This window comes from Lytechinus variegatus, chromosome 17 (assembly GCF_018143015.1).
Source record: "Lytechinus variegatus isolate NC3 chromosome 17, Lvar_3.0, whole genome shotgun sequence".
In the NCBI taxonomy this organism is placed as follows: Eukaryota; Metazoa; Echinodermata; class Echinoidea; order Temnopleuroida; family Toxopneustidae; genus Lytechinus; species Lytechinus variegatus.
The window spans coordinates 14,923,514-14,940,967 of record NC_054756.1 but is presented as its reverse complement, the minus strand read 5'-3'; the positions used below and the strand labels follow the sequence as shown (position 1 = coordinate 14,940,967).

The 17,454-nt window shown below is 37.1% G+C and overlaps 1 protein-coding gene across 11 annotated transcripts in view; it reads right to left on the bottom strand.

The window, feature by feature from the left end:
* LOC121430484 overlaps positions 1-17,454 on the bottom strand; it is a 152,613-nt gene that overhangs the window by 14,990 nt on the left and 120,169 nt on the right. For 7 of the 11 annotated variants that reach the window (XM_041627754.1, XM_041627753.1, XM_041627755.1 and 4 more), the window contains 15 exons: positions 16,223-16,420; positions 14,233-14,877; positions 12,777-13,712; positions 10,486-10,641; positions 9,825-10,007; positions 8,853-8,873; positions 7,837-8,006; positions 7,332-7,418; positions 6,832-6,964; positions 5,675-5,829; positions 3,632-3,710; positions 2,865-2,999; positions 2,512-2,568; positions 1,276-1,433; positions 589-675 (listed from right to left, as the gene is read on the bottom strand). In XM_041627754.1, the coding sequence (XP_041483688.1) occupies positions 589-675; positions 1,276-1,433; positions 2,512-2,568; positions 2,865-2,999; positions 3,632-3,710; positions 5,675-5,829; positions 6,832-6,964; positions 7,332-7,418; positions 7,837-8,006; positions 8,853-8,873; positions 9,825-10,007; positions 10,486-10,641; positions 12,777-13,712; positions 14,233-14,877; positions 16,223-16,420 (3,200 nt within the window). Of the gene's footprint in view, positions 1-588; positions 676-1,275; positions 1,434-2,511; positions 2,569-2,864; positions 3,000-3,631; positions 3,711-5,674; positions 5,830-6,831; positions 6,965-7,331; positions 7,419-7,836; positions 8,007-8,852; positions 8,874-9,824; positions 10,008-10,485; positions 10,642-12,776; positions 13,713-14,232; positions 14,878-15,427; positions 15,521-16,222; positions 16,421-17,454 lie in introns of all 11 variants that reach the window. The other 4 variants (XM_041627757.1, XM_041627762.1, XM_041627763.1 and 1 more) reach the window with 3 other exon arrangements.

Sequence of the window (17,454 nt, the reverse complement as noted above, 5' to 3'; positions counted from 1 at the left end):
AAATCAGACAAGCACAATGCTGAAAATTTCATCAAAATCGGATGTAAAATAAGAAAGTTATGACATTTCAAAGTTTCGCTTATTTTTAACAAAATAGTTATATGAACGAGCCAGTTACATCCAAATGAGAGAGTCGATGATGTCACTCACTATTTCTTTTGTTTTTTATTGTTTTATACAATTTTTCAATTTTTACGAATTTGACAATGAAGACCTCCTTGCCTGAAGCACAAAATGTTAAAATAATGGAATTCCACGTGTTCAGGGAGGAATGAAACTTCATTTCAAATGACAATGACGAGAAAATTAAAATATTTCATATTTCATATAATAAAAAACAAAAGAAATAGTGAGTGAGTGATGTCATCAGTTCCTCATTTGCATACCGACTGAGATATGCATATAACTGTTTTGTGAAATGAAGTTAAACTTTAAAATGCCATAACTTTCTTATTTTACATCCGATTTTGATGAAATTTTCAGTGTTATGCTTGTTGAATTTTTCTCTGTTTATTCAAATCAAGTTTTTGTTGGGGTGGACTTGTCCTTTAAAAAAAATAGGGCAGTATTATCTACATGATTACTTACTGTATTAACGGAAATGAGCTGTCCTCTTCCTGAATTATCATGCTCAAGTCTTATCTTGGATATGTTCTTGATTTGCTCAGTCTTCATCTAAAAAATAAGATTTCAGAAAGATAACATAAAAAAGAAGTTTGTAACTTGATAGATTTAAAAAAAATCAAATTGGCCCTTTTCTCATTTGGTCCATTCTGTGGTGTGCATAATGCATCTATCAAAATTCAAAATGAATTGTGATCAGAAAGCATGATAAAAATTTTCTGGACACTTTATCTCGTACAACGTTAAAAAAATGGGCAAAAGACATGCAAGTTTGCTGGTTTAGAGCTCCGTTGTACTTACATGTAAATGCTAAAAATTCATCTCTTGACCTACATGTATCATACACGCACATGAATATTTCATAGGTAAATTGCATGTTATTAATATCTGTTGAATCCATTATGGTATAAACAAAAATATCCATAAAAATCATTGAATTATACAAATGCATTTATAATAGCAAATGCAAAATACATGCAGGTTATTAAACATCAATTTTCTATTGTAACCTTTTTGTACATGTAACTCATCAGAATAAAGAGCGCAAGGTTGTCATCAACCCATCGCCTATAGAAACAAAAGGTTCGTGAACGAAGCTTGTGAGAACACTAGAATTCTGTCATGTATAAAGGTTTTCGAGATTGTTCTTACCGAGCTTTCAATTTCTTTTCCTGGAGCGAATTCCTCATCCAGCGCGATCTGGTGTGGTCTTGACGCGATGATGCCATCAAAGACAGTCAGGTACAGATTGGCTTTGAACGAGGCCGGAGAGTCATCACTGACCTTCATGAAAACAGTCCAGTTACCCTCTGCAAAAGATTTTGGGTGAAAACAGGGTATACATGATTTATGCATCAATTTTGAAGGATTTGAAAGAAATGTGCGTGACGCTACTAGGTCTTTACAGACCATCAGATAGTGTAATTTACACATACATGTACTTCTACGACTGACCAACACATCAGAATAAAAAAAAATCCAAGAGACGTGAAAGAGCAAAGTTCCTTGTTCTGAAGGCATAGATGGCAAAACCGGGTATTGAACCCTAAACTCTCTCATCAGGTGCCTCAGACCGTTCAAGAACTGCATCACGCAGAAGCATAACAATTTTTTTTGGAGTAGAGATTTTGTTTAGCAAATACAGAGGACAAAGGCAATAGCACATACATTGTATGAAGGGATATCGCATGAAACTTGTTGCCATGCAATATCACACAATTTCAAATCCCCCAAATCAATCGCAAGTCTTGCAATCAATAGCACATTTGAAACTGATTGTTGGCCTCCAATTTTTATAAGAGTATAGATTAATTTGCTATCCTTAAAATCTATCTTTCAAGTTCAATCTCATATTTACATGATGTAGGCAGTCAGTTACAAATTGTGTTTCTTCCAGCAAAGGACTGAACAATATCATTTCATTTAAATGTCTACTAAAAACAAAACCTCTGAAGCCCAGCGCACACTATACGATCCAATATGATACAATTTTGAAATAATCGCATTTTGCATGAAATGTGAAGGTTCCAAGAAGTAAAATTATTCTATTTGAAGTTCGGCACTATGTTATGAATATTAAAATCATAATTGTGCTTTGCAGCAAGCCATGTATTTGGAGTAAAGTCCAACAAGGGCGCTCAAACTAGACTTAATTCAAATTTCAGTATTCCTTGCCACCATTCTGAACTCTGATCGCTAATATTTTATTGGTTGGAATGTTCATCTTAAATGTTATCATTTCAATTTATTTGAAATTTGGATCACAACAAATCGCATAGTGTGCGCCAGGCATTAAACATCAACCTAATTGTGCTTGTCCAAATACTATTAGAAAAAATTATACATGTACACCTGTACTAATGCAGGAGAATATCAAGGATTTCTTACGTGATTCAGGCTTGGAATTCTCCTGTGTCTTATCGCTTTCTTTGGTTGATTGTTTGCCTGTGAAGAATAAAGAAAAAAAAGAGACGTGAAGATTCTCTTTTAATTCACTCTACTTATGCTAAATCTTAACATGTAAAAAGAGGAGACCAGGGGTCTGCTGCAATAAGAGTTGCGCAAGTCAAAAAATCAATCGTAAGTCCCAAATGCGCGCTGTTGATTGTTGAAAATCAAGTTGCGCATGATTTTTAGAGTTGCGTTTGATTGCAACTCTTTCTGCAACGGGCCCCAGAACAGTGAAATTAATCAAGCAGGGCTTTAAACAAAAATGACAAATAATATCATCAAGTAATTACCTATAGGTTTGAGTTGTCTATGTAGCTTTTTGTCGCCAATGTGATCATCCAGCCAGTTATTAACAGGGAAGAGATATTCATTCTCTGCGTCTTCTCCTTCCTTCACGGTCACATGATCAAGGTATATCCCAGCACCTGTGACATTTACCAAGAATAAAGAATGAACTATTATAAAAAACAGGCATGGATAGTCAAAATAAGAACTGTATTTGTACTTATTTTGACTGTAAGACAATCACTACAAATAAAATCCCACTAAACAGGAATGTCTGTCGTTGTTGTCTGATGTAACATAAAAAATCACATGAAAATGTATTTTTTCCTACATGGGCAATAAAGAATAGGAATTACAATGTACCATACAGTCATGGAAGTAAATGTGCAGTCAAAAGTCCTTGAAACTAAGTGCCCTTTAGCACACAAAATCATGTACTAATTTTAAGACCTTTCTCAATAAAGGGCTGAATCAACCGCCATTATATACAAAATATGCAAACCTCCAGGTGAAACCCCTTTTGTGAATTTGGAATAATATGTATCTAATAGTCAAAATAATGATTCGGTGGAGGACGATATAAATGCCATAACATTAAGTAAAAACAATATTTGGAGATAGGGGCCGTGGCATAACACAAAAAGGCAATTGATCAAATGACTGATTTTTTCATGATTGATTGTACATTGCTGTCATTGCAAATCACTTGTGAAACTTTGTTCTAGGATCAAATGCTTAGCTTTGTGATACAAGAAAACACTAATCAGCTTACCATAGCCCTTGACATCATGGCCGATCTCCATCATAGTGATCTCACCTAGTGATACTGCTTCTACTTTGAAAGTATCCATCTAGAGTGAGAGAGGGATTTTCAATGATTATTCATATTAAGTAAAAGGCATTCAGACAAGGAATATGAATGAAAGCAATCTTTTTATGTAGTAGTAGTAGTAGAAGTAGTAGTGGTAGTAGAAGTAGTAGTAGTAGTAGTAGTAGTAGTAGTAGTAGTAGTAGTAGTAGTAGTAGTAGTAGTAGTAGTAGTAGTAGTAGTAGTAGTAGAAGTAGTAGTAGTGGTAGTAGTAGTAGTAGTAGTAGTGGTAGTAGTAGTGGTAGTAGTAGTAGTAGTAGTAGTAGTAGTAGTAGTAGTAGTAGTGGTAGTAGTGGTAGTAGTGGTAGTAGTGGTGGTGGTAGTAGTAGTAGTAGTAGTAGTAGTAGTGGTAGTGGTAGTGGTAGTGGTAGTAGTAGTAGTAGTAGTAGTAGTAGTATAGTAGTAGTAGTAGTAGTAGTAGTAGTGGTAGTGGTTGTAGTAGTAGTAGTAGAAGTAGTAGTGATAGAAGTAGTAGTAGTGATAGTGATAGTAGTAGTAGTAGTAGTGATAGTAGTAGTGATAGTAGTAGTAGTAGTAGTAGTAGTAGTAGTAGTAGTAGTAGTAGTAGTAGTAGTAGTAGTAGTAGTAGTAGTAGTAGTAGTAGTAGTAGTAGTAGTAGTAGTAGTAGTAGTAGTAGTAGTGATAGAAGTAGTAGTAGTGATAGTAGTAGTAGTAGTAGTAGTAGTAGTAGTGATAGTAGTAGTGATAGTAGTAGTAGTAGTAGTAGTAGTAGTAGTAGTAGTAGTAGTAGTAGTAGTAGTAGTAGTAGTAGTAGTAGTAGTAGTAGTAGTAGTAGCAGTAGTAGTAGTAGTAGTAGTAGTAGTAGAAGTAGTAGTGATAGAAGTAGTAGTAGTGATAGTAGTAGTAGTAGTAGTAGTAGTAGTAGTAGTAGTAGTAGTAGTAGTAGTAGTAGTAGTAGTAGTAGTAGTAGTAGTAGTAGTAGTAGTAGTAGTAGTAGTAGTAGTAGTAGTAGTAGTGATAGAAGTAGTAGTAGTGATAGTATTAGTAGTAGTAGTAGTAGTAGTAGTAGTAGTAGTAGTAGTGGTGGTAGTAGTGGTAGTAATGGTGGTAGTAGTAGTAGTGATAGTAGTAGTGATAGTAGTAGTAGTAGTAGTAGTAGTAGTAGTAGTAGTAGTAGTAGTAGTAGTAGTAGTAGTAGTAGTAGTAGTAGTAGTAGTAGTAGTAGTAGTAGTAGTAGTAGTAGTAGAAGTAGTAGTGATAGAAGTAGTAGTAGTGATAGTATTAGTAGTAGTAGTAGTAGTAGTAGTAGTGGTGGTAGTAGTGGTAGTAATGGTGGTAGTAGTAGTAGTAGTAGTAGTAGTGGTAGTAGTAGTAGTAGTAGTAGTAGTAGTAGTAGTAGTAGTAGTAGTAGTAGTAGTAGTAGTGGTAGTAGTAGTAGTAGTAGTAGTAGTAGTAGTAGTAGTAGTAGTAGTAGAAGTAGTAGTGATAGAAGTAGTAGTAGTGGTAGTAGTAGTAGTAGTAGTAGTAGTAGTAGTAGTAGTAGTAGTAGTAGTAGTAGTAGTAGTAGTAGTAGTAGTAGTAGTAGTAGTAGTAGTAGTAGTAGTGGTGGTAGTAGTGGTAGTAATGGTAGTAGTAGTAGTAGTAGTAGTAGTGGTAGTAGTAGTAGTAGTGGTAGTAGTGGTAGTAGTAGTAGTAGTAGTAGTAGTAGTAGTAGTAGTAGTAGTAGTAGTAGTAGTAGTAGTAGAAGTGGTAGTAATGGTAGTACATGTAGTAGTTGTAGTACATGTAGTAGTAATATTCCAGGCTGTAAATCCGGTTAAATCTCTTGACTCCTGGGTTGATTCACCACGCACTCACAGAGATCACCCTCCCCCCTCCCTCCACTCTACCTAGGATGCCTTCCCCTTCCCCCAAAAAAAACATTTTATCTAATCCATGGTACAGTATGATGATCAGAGATACTAGGCATAAGACTGCTGGGCTCACCTGATTCTGAAGGAACTTTTCCTCTGCTTTTAGGGAGTTGTAAAGTATTCTTTTTCCGGTATCTCCATTCTCTCCGTGTATAATGACCCAAAGGGGGGCATCTGTGTACGCGGCCCATCGGTCACCGGTGTGGACAGAGACGTAGTATACCTCAACTGAACAAGAAATCATTAAAAAAAAATATGAAATACACCATGAGGAAATCCGAAACAGATTGTAAATATAGCATGAATGGAAATATTTTCTCCTTAGAGCAATGGCAGGGACATTAGAAGTCAGGATTAGTAGCTTGGCTCCTAGCCGGACAGGCTTCCTTTGGGAATGACAACCCTACAAGTAGCTTACATGAACATCCATATGAGCTTTCATGGGGAAACCCTGTTTCAGTCCCTGGACCTAGTGGCTCCGGCTCCTGGGTGTATATAAATTGGGTCGACTACCCATTTCATCTGCTTCTGATTGACTGAATAAAAATGGGCCACTTTTAATCACATTATGATGGTAACAGATGACTGCAGTTTGCTTTTCTGCAAAGATGTCTATCGGTGGTTTCAGACCGCCTCGAAGTTCGCCAATTCCAGGTATTCTCTGATCGGGAAATTTACCCCGATCAGAAAATACCAGGTATTTTGGTAATGTGAAAGCAAACTACGCGTAATTTCCCCGAAAGAAAATACCCGCTAAATAGTAGGTACTTGGCGAAATTACGAGAACTTTCGTGGGGATTTTTCCAAGGTCGCAGGTATTTTGGCAATGTGAAAGCAAATTACGGGAACTTTTAGCCCAGCGTGTCGTTGGGCGCGGTGGCATGGGTGGCTGCTGGGCTAGTGATTTTGAATCTCGCGCCTTGCCTGCTTAGCAGACCACACTGCGCATGCTCGTCACTTCGGGAACTTATCCTGAAGGATGTGTTTCGGGGCGGTGTGAATGCAGGAATAATTACCGGGTATTTTTTAGCCTTAAAAAGTTCTCGTAATTTAACGGGGATTCTTGTGATCGAGGCGGTTTGAAACCACCTTCTGTTACAGGCATTTCCAATGCCTTTGACAAAGTCCAGGGTCTACAAATAATCAGGCATCCTATGACTACTGACTTTGAGACTATCTTTTGCCTAGTGTCCAGTTCCCAATACTATCCAAACATTCTATATATACTACCTGGTAGAGATTCTTGGTTTTCTCTTTTGGCTGGTAGCTCCCTGAAGATGTCTTGGTCATCTTGACCCCTTGCCATCCAACGGTCAAACGCAAAGTCCAGTTTCTCTTTGGTGTGTTTGTCCTCCATGTGAACCTTGAGTACAAGACAGAAAAGACAGAAGATTTATTTTTATGTTCGACCTGTTGGCTTTGGCAACAGATAATCGTCAAGGGAAGTAAATTAATTTCAAGAACCACTGAGGTTTTCCATAAACCTGATTGTTCATATGTTAAACACAACCTTATATATTAGTCGGGACCCACATTCTTTGCCAAATAAGACACCCCAAATTTGTGTTTTATCACATTGAGTGAATTTTCTATAAATCCACATCAAACTATGACAAACTTTGCATTCAGATGCTCATTAACAAAAAGGATTCTGTAATGTAAGAACACTGGATTCCTGATGGATTAAAATGACCTAATTAATGTAATAATTAACCAATCAATCAACGTACCTCTTTCAGATGCCAACCTTCCCATGATGCATCATCATGGTATCCAATACGAATCTTAGTGATATTTCCAATATATCCAACTTGGATCTGTAAAGGATGGTTAAAAAAATATATATGTAGTGGTTTGGTTTTGAAAGAAGTCATGAAACAAGATTGAAAAGAAGCAAGTACATGTAGAAATCATAAAACAACACAAAAGAGATGAAAAATTATTAGAATAAGTAGGAGAAAGAGATGAAGAACAACATTATAGTAGAAGACGACAAAGAAGAAGCAGAAGGAGGAGGAAAAGGAGAATGAGGAGAAGGAAAAGGAAAAGGAGAATGAGAAGGAGGAGGAGGAGAAGAAGAAGAGAAAGAGAAGAAGTACATGTAGAATGAAAAGGAGCAGGAGGAGTAGTAGGAGAAGGAGAACAAGAAGAAAAAAGGAAAAGGAGGAGGAGGAAAATGAAAAAGAATAAGAAAAGCAGAAGAGAAGAAGGAGAAGATGATGATGAGTAACTTACATCAAAGCTTTTGGTCTTGCCAGGCTCAAAGCATCCATCTTCCTTCCTCTCTTTGTTGAGTATGAGAGGATCAGACTTTCCATCCTTCCCATAAACCATCAGTTCAACCAAGGCATTGTGGGAAGGCTTAGAGTCCTCATCTGTAACGATGGTTACTGTCCACTCACCCTCTGTGAGAACAAGTTTTGAATGAAAACCCAAAATTTTTATTGTCTTCCAAGAATATTCATGTACATGATTATTTGTCGGGTAGCAAGAACAAATACTGTACATGAACATATATCTCAAATTAAGGGGAAAATCCCCATTTTGTGTTAATGACTAGAATAAAATTATATCCTATTTGCATCCTAGATTTAAACCTTTAATATTCTTAATTTGTGGAGTAGACTATTAATGGATTCAATGGTTTACTATCAAAAACAAGTTACAAATTCAATATCAAACTTTGGCCAAGGTTAACAATTTGAATTATCATCTTACAAAATTGTGTACATAATAACATCACATCTTTTTCATCTGAATTTGATACTCGAAAAAGATATATCACCATCTCTTGGAAATACTATCATTTTTCTTATAATGGACTTTTAAAAAACCTTTTGATTTAATCATTACATGTATATATCCAAAATCTATGGGGCTATGCAAAGATTGTATCCAGAATTTTTCACCCAATTAACGTCCAATTCTATGAATGAAAGGTTATTTATCTTTAGGAAACTGACTTTTTAACTTGAATCTTTCGATTGCTTTATGAAATACATGTAAACTTTCACTTTAATGAAAAACCTAATACAGATTTTAATACTACTGCACAGGACTTTTGGCCTCAGTCTGTATTTCATCGTACTCCCCAGGAAGTGGAGAAGGTGCATAAGTAATCAGCAGCCCAAGCTAAATCTGATGTCCAGGCGCATTTCTGAGAATTGAACTACCAATTCAGTAGGCCAAGTAGTCAAGTGATACATGTATATAAAATTTATATGCGGTATTAAAGGAAAGGGTAAACTCACCGGTTTCTTTAATGTCAGGCTCTGAAAGATTAGAGAAAGAGAAAAGAAAATAAAGATATAGTGCCACTTCATTTCTATTTAATGATTTTATTGAATAAATACCCGAACCCTAAATACACCTTAGTCTTGCTCCAGGGCCCAGTTGCATAAAAGTTTCTATCATGGTAACTTTGCCATTCAATGATAACTATCATGAAATCCTTGATTCTGATTGGCTTTTGAGCACCGTTACCATACATGTAGTAGTAACCATTGGATGGCAAAGTTGCAATAATAGTTACTTTAATGCAACAAGGCCCTGAATCCACTCCCTGGTCTAACCATTAAAATCTACATCCCGACTGATGAGTAACTTGTCTCTGCAGAAATATCAAAGAACGTCTTCCCATCCCTTACCCCAACCCTGTCTCTACTCACTAGTCTTGTCATTAGTTCCACCACTTGACTCTTCAAACCATCCAGTAATGTCCAGATCCTGACTGTGCGATCAGCTTCTGGCTCAAGGTCAAAGGACTTTGTCCAACTCCTAACCCAACCTTGGGCCCGTTGCATAAAACTTTTTACCTGAGAAAACTCAGGTTGTTTTTACTGTGTGTTAAAGTCATTGGCAGAAATCAGACTAACCTTAGTTTTCAGTTTTTACCAGAGATTTCTCAGGTAAAAAGTTTTATGCAACAGGCCCCTTATCTCTACTCACTAGTCTTGTTTATTAGATCAACCACATCACTCGTTAAACCATCGAGATCCTGACTACATGTACATGTATGTGTTCCATGCTGGATCAAAGTCAAGGAACTTTATCCTACCGCTAAACCCCAACCTTATCTCTGCCTCACTAGTTCTGTCCATTAGTTCAACCACTTCTCTCTTTAGACCAACCAATAATGTCCAGGTCCTGATTGTGAGGTCTGTCTCTTGGTCAAGGTCAAAGAACTCTGTCCTACCCCAAACTCAAACCACATCTCTACTTACTAGTCTTGTCTATTAGTTCAACCACATCACTCGTTAAACCATCAAGTAATGTCCAGATCCTGACTGTGTGTTCCGTCTCTGGATCAAGGTCAAAGAACTTTGCAGTGAAGACATCCGCTCGGACCTCCTTGGTGACCCCAAGGTCAACCTTGTTTTGTATCTCTTCTTCTGATTGGTCAGTTTCTGAAAAAGGGATATGAAATGAAACATACACAGGTGTACAGCTGTATGTAAAACTAAAATATGTTTGCCATTCTACTTGACAAAACCAGGATATCCCACCAGACAGTGCACACCTACTGTTCCCTGACCTGAAGTGGCCTTTGCTGCTACCAGTGACCTCTCGCAGCACCACAACATGGAGATCCATGTACACTATACCTTCAGTACAGCTACATGTATAATGTAGCCATTCCAGCAGTAGTAGCCAAGTGTGTTGCAGGAACGGTTGCCAAGCACCACACAAGAGTCTTGAGTAAACTTTAACATCTGTGATAGATGGACGATGATACAAGGATCATTTTGACCAACAGTCCCACCTTCACCTCTGGCGGTTGAGACAAAAAGCAACATGCATTATGATGGTGATGCAGATGAATGGCCTTTCATAAACAGCAGACAATAAATCAGACATTGTATCATCCTTTTCTAGTTTTTTTACCTTCCTTCTCTCGACTCTCCTTCTCCTGTTCAATCTCTTCCTTTGTAAGACACGTCACCCTGTATCCGGTCATCTCTCCTTCCCTAGGTTTCTTCCAGGTGACAACGATGGTCGTTGCTTCGCAGTCAAGCTTGCCTTCCACCACGGGGTGTGGCCCTGAAATAGGAAATCAAGTTCAAGTAAGAATATGGGAAAATTTCCATGTAGTCAGAGCTGCCATCCTGAAAAAGTAGTACTTTAATAGCTGAAAATCAGTATTTTGGTGAGGAAATAAATATTCTCTAAGAATACAAAGGAAAACTTTGGAAATCAGTATTTTGCATGAAACCATCAATATTACTATTTTTCATTGTAAATACTGGAAATGTGCACGACTTTGCACTTCTGTGTAGCTGATGGCTAATTTCCAGAACATTTACATGTAACAGAGCCAAACCAGCTTTCGTATTTCAAAATCTGAAAGTCAGTAGTTTTGGTGAGGCAATCAGCATTCTGCTCATTTTTCAGTATTAAATACTGACAATCAGTTCTACAATGTCCTTAGCACCTCTGTGTGGTTGATGGCTCATTTTCAAAATATTCAGATTCTTCATCAAATAAAGACAGACCTGCTATAGAGGCCACCTATTAGGTACCACCTGGAGCCCGTAACACAAAGCTTATAGCAATCTTATATGTACACAATATATGAAAACTAAACAGATACAAGACAGTAAATTTAACTTTAATAATGTAAGTAAAACTTTGTCCACAGAATTTAAAGAAGAATAATAGTACCAACAATAATCTGATTTAAATTGCACAAAATATACAAATGAATACTCAAGTGCTTGTTTCTGATGTTAAAAATTTTCATGAACTGCAAAGAAGGTGTTTACAGTGCTAGAATTCAAACAGTGCAAAAGAGATACACTCAGCGTGTGAAATATGATAGAGAAAGAGAAGGAAACAATAAATAATCACTTTATGATAATGATAATGGTAACAAACTATAGTCTGTTGATTCAAATAGCTCAAAACATACAAACGAATACACAAGTGCTTGTTTCTGATGGTAAAAACTTTCATGAACTGCAAAGAAGATGTTTACAGAAGGTGTATACTAGTAGTACTACAATTCAAACAGTGTGAGAGAGATACTTGTACACACAACATGTGAAATACGAAAGAGAAAGAGAAGGAATCAATGAATAATCATTTTATACTGGCTTTCTTCTTACATTCAATGTTCATTTATTGCTTTCTTCTTAAATTAAACAGGGAACCGGTTACATAAAGCTTAGCAATTGATCATTGGGCTGGTTTTTATGATCAATCATACACAATAACCAATGTAATCAATTGCTAAGGTTTTGTGCCACAGGGCTCTGCTTACGATTTGTGCATTTTTAAGCTGGACAAACAGTTGACAAACTAAAATCTATCAAAACATACAAAAGTGCACACGCTGAGTGACGAACAAAAGTGTGTTCATTTGCAAATAATACATGTATGCTAGAAATAAATCTAAAATAAACAGGATGAAAAAGAAAATGTTATCAATGATTTGTAAGATATAAAATAAAAATAAAAATATTAATTGAATGTACTAGAGATGGAAGAGAAAATACTACAAATAACATGGATGCTCATAAATGTTGAATATAGCTTTATTGATTGATAAGCCCATTATGGCTATTAAATTACGTCCAGAATATTAAAGAATTTATACATGGTATTAAAAGCAATATTTGAAATATATCTTGAACATGAAAAACTATAAACAACTATAAATGGAAACAATGTTCACATAAATATCCATATGCATGCACTGCACAACAATGAACAAGAAAAAAAAAAGCTTTCTATATTGACTATTGGAACTGAATGTAACACACAATATGCAAAATAGGAAGAGAAATTGAGTTTGATCTGATGTACATGAAAGAGGGTAAATAAAAAAATGAATAAGGTATTCATTTGTACATTTACATGCACAGTAACGATCATAAACTACAGGAATGATGTCAACATCAATAAAAGACAATGACAAACAGAATCTTTGAAATCTACTTTTTCTATAGGTATCGTATCATATGCTGTATATTGAAAAGAAATGACATCGAAGTGAGCGCACCACGTATGAACATGTTCAGGCATGCATATACATTTTGTAGTATTGTATTGCAATGACATCAAAGAAAGTGAGAGAAACATGATCAAGTACATATAAATGCAGACATCAAGAAGAGGAATGCATGAACAAGAAGATGTATAGCTGAAGCGATCTGCATGCAATTTTATAGACTCACTCTCCGGTTCCAATGTCTGTGCCTCGGACGTGGCCGGCTTGCTCTCCAGCTGACCATTGAGTGTGATGACGCTGATGGTGTAAGTGGTCATTGCCCTGAGACCAGAGATGGTCAAGCTTGTCTTGTCGGCATCCACTATCCTGACCTCTTCCTCGTCCGATCCCGACCTGTAACCTTCATCACCACTGACCTGGTCATGTGATCCTTCATGTGATGATCTGTCACCTGACCCATCTCCCAACTGACCACTGTCATTGGAATCAGCAAAAGAATCTTGGTTGGCTTCCACATTGTCTTTCCCACTTGCTGTTCCAACTTTGTCATCAACATCACCTGATTCTGTTCTTTGATCATGAGACCCATTAGCTGGTTCCTTGCCATCCCGGTTTTCCTCTTCTTTTGAGTCTTTCTCAGGAATATCCGTCTTTTCTTTCTCATTGGTGGCATCCTCGTCTTCTTGACTATCTTTGGCAGGTTTGGCATCAACGTCTTTTTCTTTTCTCTGATCGTCCGTTTTCTCCTTCTCCCTATCGTCTGACTTCTCCTTAGTATCCCCTTCTTGAGCTTCTTCAATGGCTTTGTTGTCGGCCTGGGCATCACCTGACTTCTTCACTGGGTCACCTGACTTCTCTTGGTCATCTGACTTCTGCGCCTCATCACCTGACTTCTCTCCCAACTCCCCTGCATGATCGCCATCTTCTCCCTTCTCTTTTGCTTCCCCTTTCTCTGCCTCCTCCTGCTCCCCGGTCTCACTGTCAGCCTTGAGATCACCTGACTGTTCTTCATCACCTGATGCTTCATCAGCATGGTCAGGTGATTGCCCATGTGGTTTGCATGTGATTTTGTATCCTGTGACCACGCCTTCTGGCTTGGTCCATGAAACGGTGATTGATTTGATGGAGCAATCGGTGCTTAGATTCTCTGGAGGTTTGGGGTCTGCGAAGGCAATAGGATATTAAATACATGTTTACTGAGGATACTGAATTTCCAATTGCACACATTAAAGGAGAATGAGACCTTTAGAACAAGATAGCTTGTGTGAAAACAGAAAAATCAAAGAAACTCATTGCTTGTTCAATCTTTCTCAAACTTTCGTTGATATATTTCTTTGATTTTTCTATTTCGACACAAGCCTACTTATTCTAAAGGGTTCATTCCCATTTAAGTTACAGAAGTCTGTGACTGAATTATTGTTCCTAAGCTTTCCTTTCCCAACTTGATATTTAACACAGTGGGACAATTTTCTATCATGTTTAACCATACACTCAGTTCAGTGGCAAGGGCCAAGGATTGAGATTTATTCTATAAACCAAATAAAAAGCTTTCAGACATATATAGCAGATCAATCAGATGTTTTTCAAATACCAAACAGATTGGTTCCTTCATAAAGCTCATGAGAATTAATATGGCAGTCTATGGGCTAACATGCTACAATGAACAATACATGTCAACTTACAATCCAAGACTGTTGTTTTTCCTTGAATGGTAACCCCTTCACTCTCCCTCTCTCCATCCAGGGTCACGATAGTGGCAATGTACTCCACCCCTGACTCCAACCCAGAGAAAGTAACACCAGTCACCTCTGTCTCCAACTCTCTGACTTTTGGCTCAGTCACAGCCTCTTCATCAGGAGGATGAGCATCATCATCAATGTCCTTCTCATTGTCACTGTTCACCTTATCATCGTTGACATCGTTGATCTCCTCAGCTGGAGTAGTGATAGGATCCTCCTCTTTGGGAGATGGTTCATCAGTGTCTTTCACAGCTGGAGGGTTGTCCACTTCTTTGGAGGCAGAGGGCGGTGGCGGATGAGAATAGCCATCGACCTCCTTCTCATCACTGACATCATCGACCACCTTAGAATGATTATCATTGTCCTTCTCAGCAGGGGTTGGGTCATCACCCTCCTTATCAGCAGGAGGATCGGCATGGTCATCGCCCTCCTCATTATCGACATCATCTTTGGCATCATCTTCGACATCATCGACCACCTTGATCAGTGTGACCCTGTAGCCCGTCCTGGGCCCATCAGGGTGCTGCCATGTCAGCGAGATGGCATCATGGGTAGGCACGATCTCTGGACCTGTAACTTGGCTAGGTGCTAACAAAACCATGCATTGCACTTGTTAAGAATGAATGTAACACCTCAATCAAAACCTGTGCATCTATTGATCGTCGCTACATGTATTGCATCACATTGCTGGTGATACAACCTTGAGTAATATGATATACCAAATGACTTTTTTTTTACTATTTCGGTATGTGACCAATCATGTTTCAATCTGCAAGGAAAAAAGAGCATGAACCACTTTTGGGGTGCCATGCCAAAATAGAGAGCAATTGACAACCAACTCTTTTTGACATACAAGGTTAAATCACCAACAAAGCTGATTTCAAGAACATTGTAAACAGTTGTGCTTGAATCATGTACCATGTAAAGGTTACTCTGGAATTAGTACATTGATATTTGAAGTGAATAGTTGAAATTAAACTTGTATTTCACAATTAATGTGACTAAATAAATCAGTTCAAACAGCTAGCTGGTTGTTATTATCAGCACTGAATGGCAAGCCTGTGTGTCACATGTTAAAACTAATTCACTAAACATTATGAATATTGTTATTGTTAGTAGATTTGGTGTTTTTTCCAACCTGGTGTTTTCTTCTTCTTCTTTGATTTAAACTTTTTAAAGTTCTTCTGGATCGTTCTTGCTGCTTCATCTTCGTCCATTTGCTTTGAGGGAGCTTGGAAAGGTTACGTTAAAAGGCAAATTTTGAGTGACAGTTTCTAAAGCAAGTACATGTATAACAGGTCACAATGTACAAGTACTGTGTATTCGTATTACAAAACAAAGAGAACATTGTAGATAAGGGATACATTTTATTAAAAATATAACATAGGTAGTATTTTTTTAAAGAAAATTAGGTAATTGAAACAGAATAATAAAGATTCTCACATGAAAAGACTTGAATTATAAAGCTGATAATAAAGTTATGCATAACTATAGGCAGGAATTTACATGTACATGTATGCACAACTGGAACACGTTCTTAGACCTGTGCTCCATGTTAGTCATTTAAACAAGGATATACATTTAATAGTGCTATGAAATGGCTCCTTGATATCTATTGCACTAAAAATGGGCCCCGTTTCATAAAGACGTGTTATAATAAAAAATTCATGATTTTTTTATAACAGGTTCACCATCAACCAATCAAATTTAATTATTCCAGTGGCTTTTAACTATTATTGCAAAGTTGTCATTATAACAAGTTTGATGAAACAGGCCCTTGATTTGGAAGGTTCAGAAACTACAACCCAGCAACAACAAAATCCTCAGGAAATCAACCAGAAATTTGCCATTCACACCAAAAAATTGATCAAATGCGTAACAAATTTGAGATCATACAGTGTATAATGGACGTCACTGCCGTGCTAAGACTTACTTGTTGTTGCTTCTACTTTAGCAGGCTCGCTGCGTTCTGGTCCGGCTAAGGCAAATACGGTGATGTCATAGGGATGGCTAGTCTTTAGACCAGTCACTTCAAGGCTTGTCACATCAGCTCCAACCTCCTTCCATCCTTCATCTTCCTTCTTTTTCTCATCCTCCTTCTTTTCCTCGTCCTTTTTGTTCTTGGGATCTGCTGATGAAAAGACTGTAAAAAAGTTCTGTCCGATCTTGTATAACAAAATGGAAAATTCCACACACAATTTTGATTGATGATGTACACATAAATGCAGTACCCAACAGAGGTGACTGGATCCCTCATAAAAGGCATAATTTTTTCTGTGCAGCTCTTCACCCAAATGATACTTTTGAACTAAAAAAATATCAAAGAATTGAAAAGAAATAAAAGGATGCCTCATTTACTATGACCATGAATTGACTCATTCTTTTAAGGGAGTCGCATTCTAAGAAATGCTTACTAATCATCTTATCCAAAGGGGGGGGGGGGCATGTACATGTATACAATTCTGCTGGATACTGTATGAAGTCATGCAGGAATACATTTTTATCAGAAAACACTTGTATTACTGTTTCATCAGCTAGGCATGATATACTAGGCTAAATCAATGGTAAAATCATTGCAAAGTCCTAATAAAAGCATAGTAGGACCAGGGCCCCGTCTTAAAAAGAGTTGCAATTGATCCGATCGATCGCAACTATGGATGGCCAGCAATGTCAACACTCATCATGCATGTTTCTTCAAAATATTTTCTAGCTACGTATGATGTATATTCATGCATTCATCGTTGTCTTGAAAATTCACTGTGCTTCTCTTTGTTTTAAAGGACATTTTGCAAATTTCCTGTTGAAAAAAATTATGACACTGATGGATTTCCATAGAGTTATGATCGATTGAATCAATCGTAACTCTTTGTAAGACGGGCCCCAGGATAATAATATATGGTTCCTATGGTTAACACTGATTTGAAAATAGGCAACAGGATGGTACTTCTTGTTCTCTATCAAAGGCCATTGGTAGGAAAGTATTTTTACGAATATATTGTAGATATTCATTCATGCAAATTAAATAATTTTTATACTAAATGCATGCATGAACTGATGAAAGATAGTCATGCATACATTATAAAATAAAATGGGTAAAATCATAGAGCATCGAGGGGGTGTTCTATTTATCAAAACATGAAGCACTAGTACATGATCATTGATAAT